At 26.9% G+C, this 6,399-nt stretch overlaps 1 protein-coding gene across 2 annotated transcripts; it reads left to right on the top strand.

Annotated features, from left to right (window-relative positions):
- The first annotated feature begins 692 nt into the window (after positions 1–692).
- Positions 693–6,291, top strand: LOC113553114 (EF-hand domain-containing family member C2-like). Of its 2 annotated transcripts, XM_026956273.1 has the most exons (11): positions 764–811; positions 898–1,065; positions 1,213–1,363; positions 3,063–3,283; positions 3,396–3,629; positions 3,698–3,941; positions 4,022–4,273; positions 4,357–4,532; positions 4,615–5,030; positions 5,973–6,072; positions 6,152–6,291. In XM_026956273.1, exons 1-11 carry the CDS (start codon positions 764–766, stop codon positions 6,230–6,232), a joined length of 2,091 nt encoding a protein of 696 aa, XP_026812074.1. In that variant the 3' UTR covers positions 6,233–6,291. The 2 variants fall into 2 exon arrangements, with proteins under 2 accessions (XP_026812075.1, XP_026812074.1); XM_026956274.1 differs by lacking the exons at positions 5,973–6,072; positions 6,152–6,291 and having other exon boundaries at positions 693–811; positions 4,615–4,799; positions 4,861–5,001.
- Positions 6,292–6,399: the final 108 nt, after the last annotated feature.

Here is a 6,399-nt window from a genome sequence, read left to right as displayed (position 1 = left end):
GACGAGATTCGAACCAATCAGTTCAGTCAGAAAGACCTACAGGACCTGTCCCGCGTTAACGAGCATTTTTTTTTATTCTTGAATCACTTGAAGAGTATACGCAATATACTCCTGATTTTTCAACAAAATCTCGAAAGCATACAGCGTGCATAATATAATGGAGTATACCCTATATGTATGGATACTACACTGAAGCCAACAACGTAAATTTATCATTATAATATATTAATATTATTATGTTGTAGGTACGCCGGAAATATAATAATGCGAGGAGATGTGGCGTACATGCTAAACGCTATACACATTAGGCGCAATATACATATTTATGATATATTTTATTAAAATACATTCGATGTAATAATATATTTTATTATATATACATTTTTTTGACACAAATCTGTTATTATAGTAAATTCAACTATATTTCGATTTTAAATGGTTTGTCAATATATCGACAATGTTCTAAGACATCTAAAAAAGTTAACATATTATATTATTATGTAATTGATTTGTGTTTCCAAGCTACGCTACGTATAGTCACCCCTTAGGCAGTATTGACAAAACAAAGATATAAGTAGAAATCATATAATAACTACCGAATACTTTATCATTTATTCATTATATACTACAACAGGGTTATAACATTATCATAATTTTCAGTTTAAATATATATTTGTTTAATATTATAAAGGCTTGATTATATTCGTATAGCTCGTTTTTAATTTAATAGCGTATCAAGTATTGAATAATACTAAGCATTACAATGACTTTTAAATTACCAATGATACCAGGATTTCAAACTTCTAACAAAGTAAATAATTTTATATCTTACAAAAAAAAAAATCTAATTTTCTTGTAAACATATTTAATTTAATATTATTAAATTATAAATACAAGGAAATCAAAACGAGATATCCGAAGACGCCAGATTTTGACATTATGAGCGGTGTACATATTATCAGATCATTACACGTCAAAAATGAAAAGAAATGCAATTCTGTTTTTAATTCTACTACTGATCTCGAAGAAACCAAAAAACCAACTTGGCTAGTATTTGATAAACAGGTAAGCAATAAGAGGTACGTAAATGTAAATGTTGATAAATAATTGGACATTTGGTTGTAAGTTACCATAATTTTAAACAGAGTTAATCTAATGAAATAGGTAGGTATATAAATTCCTTAATGAAATCAGGGTTCAATTTCATTCCAGAACCTGACATTTGATGCATATTTCAAAAGTACGGCGAATGAGAGTTTTGGCTGTGCCTATAATTTAAGAAAATGCAAAATAATTTATTTTCTTGAAGATGATACAATTAAAGTAGTTGAACCCGTCGTCATCAACAGTGGTTTACCACAAGGTATGTATATTCGTTAAAATATTGTTAGATATTACTTACACGTTACACGAGTAATAAGTATAAATTATTTAATATATTATTATAACTTTTGAGTTAAAATACATAATATTAAATTAGCATTTGATTTGAGATTATTGTTATGATTAATTTTCTTCTTCCAATTTTTGTTTAGAAGATTGACTGAAACTTAATAAATTAAACATAACTAGGAGATACCTACCGACGGTATCTATATAGTACTTTATTTTATAATTAATCACCTATATATGTTACTAATTTATTATTTTAATAATTAAATAACATAATGCATTGATTTCCTAAAATAACAAGGATATGTAACGATAACGTATTAATATTTTTTATTATTCAATAATCAAATGGAAAAAAATGCTAGTACCTAGGTACTAGGTAGGTAGGTACTTACTAATAATTTTTTATGTGTTAATGTATTCATACTTTAATTGTTAAGTATGATACCGGTAAAGTAATTCCAAGGTTGTCGCGAAAAGAAAATATTTAATGTCAAGTAATTTTTATACTTGTACATTTTTTCGAACACTTAAGTACATAGGTGCTAAGAAGGAATTTAAACCATGGGGACTTAGTCTCAGTTGTTAGCTGTTAAGTGTTAAATATGGATTTAAAATAAATATATGCAAATAATTATGTTAATTATAAATTATGAATGAAGCGATGAATAAATTGGATTTATAATTAAGTTTTGTAAATATTTATTATACTTGCTTACTTTAGGTATATTTTCAGTAATATTTACAATACTCATATCTTGTTTAAAATTAAACTATTGAAAAAAAGCCTACGCCTAAGCACGCAGATACGTTCTTATACCTTTCACTTTAATAATAGGTCAATTATCTCAAATATTAAAGGTAACGACACATAATTATTGGTTTTATATAGAACTTATAAACTGAAACTTGTTATATTGTTATGTTGGTAAGACGAAGACAACACACGTGAGGTAGCACCCACATAAAGGTACGGTTCTTCTGCAGCGTTTGGACACGGCGTCTCGACGTCGTGCTGTTCCACTATTTGACGCTGCAATGAAACTGTGTCTTGAGTTTTTTTCCGTTTGTGTCGAAGTGGGCGAAGTACGAGACGAATGCCAGACACCTGCAATTGGTCTGTAGTGCGTACTACAGTATTTAACCGTTTATGAATTATGTTACTTTTATTAATTTTAACATTATTTATAATATATTTATAACATTTAATCAGTCATTAAACAAGTCAAACAAATAATCGATTAGATAATAAATATATAAAATTAAAATAATTTATACAAATGCTTGTCTAATTATCTACCTATCTTTTGATAACTTTTAATGATATCATAATTTTTGATTTATATATTTATAATTACATATAATATCTATTAAATTAAAATGTTTATGCATCAAATTTTATTGACTATTGTTTATTCGTGAATCATGATTTATTATTTTCAATAATAAACTAATAACCTAATCACAAGACACAAGTTGATTTTAATAAAATTAAGCTATATTGATGTATTGAATAATGAAACGAAAGTTAAAGTAAGTTAGTTCTTAGCTAGATATTATTTATTTGATTACAACTACTTGCGTATAATGTATACTATATTATTATGTCTATATTATTTGTTTGATATTTATAAGTATAATATTATGAATTTGTTGGTTAATTAATATAGGATGTTTAATAAAACGACATAAAATTCCGTTATCAAATAACAAAAACGACTACTATAAACTATTAGATTTAAATGTCGGAGTTACTGTGGAGTTTTATGGAAAACAGTTTAAAATAATTGGCACTGATAGTTTCACTAGAGATTTTTTGAAAAAAACAGGCGTTGATGTACCTGAAAACTTGTCAATGCCTGATGACCCATATTTTACTCAAAGAGAAAAAGTAATATTAATATTGTTTAAAATATAAATTATGGTTATAATTGTTTGACAATAAGATTATTAATTATTTTGTTTATTTTTAATAAATTCATTTTGTTACAAATAATGTATAGACACCAAAAAAAAAACAACCAGCGAGTAAAATAATGTCACCCATCTATAAACAAGCTCAAGGATTCGAAGGAATTTTAAATTTTAAAGGTTTTTGGGATGATCGTTACAATGTTGATGGTGACTTACACATTTTGGAAGTTCGTTACTTTTTGGTAGATGATACAATACAGATCGTTGAACATAATTCAGATGGTGGTTTAAAAACATTTCTCAAAAGACAAAAACTTCCAAAAGTATTATACCGTTTATTTATAGAACTTTATAACTAATTATGATGATACATTTGATTTTGTTTTATTAGGATCAAATGTATGTAAAACCACCGGGTTTTAGTGAACAAAATGATTTATTGAATGTATTGGCCATAAATTCAACGAATCAATGGTTCGCTTTTGATCCTTTGGGTAATTTAAGTGATGTACAAGCCTCTTATTATCATTGGTCAAATCTATACGTGGGAGCTGAAATTGACGTTTATAGCCGAAAAATAGTTTTGTCTAGTTGCGATGAGTTTACTAAGCAATATTATTCAGATTATGGGTTGAGTAGGTTATAGGAATATTCTAATATAATTTTAATGTTTGAAATTTAGATACCTACTTTATGTATTATTATTGTAATTTAGATAATTTTCCATCTAATGTTGACACTCCGAAAGTAATAGAAGAGAAAGAAAAATTGAATATTCCAACTATACCAGTATGTCATGATGAAAATGTTTTAAATAAATTAATTAGTCATTCAAAAATAGAAGCTTTAGTTTTTAAAGCAAAAATTGTACCCAAAGAACCGAATAATTTAAATCGAGAATTTATCGTAAAATGTTTTTTAAGTGATCAAAGTTTTTCTGTTTCTGAAATGAACTTACAGACTGCTGGTAAGCTTAATTACATTTATACACATACTAGCATATATACCTACTTACCTACCTCTGACTTGTTGATTTTGTATATTTTTTAGGCGCAATAGGTTGTAGATTTTTTTCAAAACGAAAAATTCCAAAAGAGAATCCAAATGACTTTAACGTAATATTTAAATTATATGTTGGCGTTAAATTGATAATTGATGGTTTCCAATTTGAGTTTGTTGATGTCGAGGATAGGACGTTAAGGTTTATGATGGATCATCCAAAAGAAGTAAGTTTGCATTGTGCCAATCAATTTTCATAGATTAGCTATAATTAAAAATTCAAAACTTATTAAAATACATTTTTAACAGTTTCCACATAGTGACGTTCATTATTTAATGAATCAAATATCAAAAGTAACACAAACTGATATTGATACATTACACATAAAATATTTACAAAATAAAACCGAAATTGAAAGAAATGAATTTATCGAAATAATGCTGAACGAATTTCCAAATTTTAGTCGCCATGGCATGTTTGTTTTGGCATTACAGTACAAAAAGCACGAAAAGTACAAAGAAGTATCTGACAATTTATTCAGAAGCATTTTGCAGGATGAGTTGAAGCGAGAATTGTTTGTAGGTTTCGACGGACTTGAAATTAATTTCAAACAAAGAAACTTGGATAAAAAGGACGGATATCTTGAACGCAGTAGTGCATTTAAAGCTTTAAAAAGTGCAAAACTACCATTTTCCACCGAAATTATAAATATGTTATTAGACAGGTGAGATTATGATAATATATAATACACAATTTATAGCTATAAAAAATATAAAAAAAATCTTTACAATATTAGGTAATTTTACGAATTTTTAAAAACGATGTATACTTGTATAACTGTGTTCATATAATTAATAGTATACGTTTTTTTAATTATATTCTTAAATTTGATAAATATTTTTCTTAAGCTTGAATTTCAATAGCTAAATATTACGAAAATCACCATATTATTATTTATTATTTTTGTTGTAAAAGTATTTTTGACAAAATATGTAATTTTGTGCCATTTTGGCCTTCTTTTTCGTTAAATTTTCAACTTCTCACCATTGTCAGAACTGATAAATTTAGTTGTGGGGGGGGGATTCAAGTCCCAGATTACTAATGAAAATAATTATTAATAATTTGCTGTTTAGTTAGAAATAATTTTGTTTATGTATTATAAAAACAAATAAATAAAAATCAGCTAGTGTTCAGCGTGTGGGAGCTAATTATATTTCAATACAAATATTGAAATATGAACAAATAAACTGAAATTAATAACTAATATTAAAATAAAAAACTGATATAGGCGGAATAAGAAATAATATAGAATGTAAAAGATAAATTATAATAATATTATATTATTATTATATGTATTATTTTTTTAAATATTTTAAATTATAGGTTAAAATAAATATTACTGTGATTATGTCCTTTAAATAGCATATTAATTGTGAGTAAGATACAAGATTGTAGGTACATAACTAGGGTATACATTTAGGGGGGGAGGCTTATCAGAAACTTAAGGTGGCTTAGCCCCCAAAGCTTTCCCCTAGCTCCACTAATGCTTCTCAACCGGTAAAAATTAACTCTACAGTATTTTTGATTGAATCAGTGTTCTATTAATGATTTAAAACTTAAAGTATAATTTATAATTGATAATAATACAAAATGCGTTTTATTTTAGATTTGCTCATCGCGAGACAAATAAAGTGAATTATGTAGACTTGCTGGAGTATTTAAATTATACTATAAACCCTACTCACGGATCACAAGGTTTATCGAAGGTAGTTTAGAATAATAAATTTAAATAAATATATTAACCTTAATAACATGCTAAAATGTTATCAATAATTTTGCCTCCAGGACATATTATTATACAGGAAACCAAACGAAGCGTTTATCAGAGTCGACGAGTTCGTCAACGATTTACGGAAATTATTATAATAACAGTATATACAATATACATGCATATGGGTCCCCCACTCAACGTTTATATTGGTTTCCAATATTGTTGCGAGATCCGGTGAACTGATGACGCGTCAAACTGGTTTGTTTGGAAACCACTCAACATGTGCTGTTGCTGCGACAGTGACGTGCATTCAAGGGCGTCA

This window comes from Rhopalosiphum maidis, chromosome 2 (genome assembly GCF_003676215.2).
Source record: "Rhopalosiphum maidis isolate BTI-1 chromosome 2, ASM367621v3, whole genome shotgun sequence".
In the NCBI taxonomy this organism is placed as follows: domain Eukaryota; kingdom Metazoa; phylum Arthropoda; class Insecta; order Hemiptera; family Aphididae; genus Rhopalosiphum; species Rhopalosiphum maidis.
The sequence above is the reverse complement of the archived record's forward strand: the minus strand, read 5'-3'. Positions and strand labels throughout refer to the sequence as shown.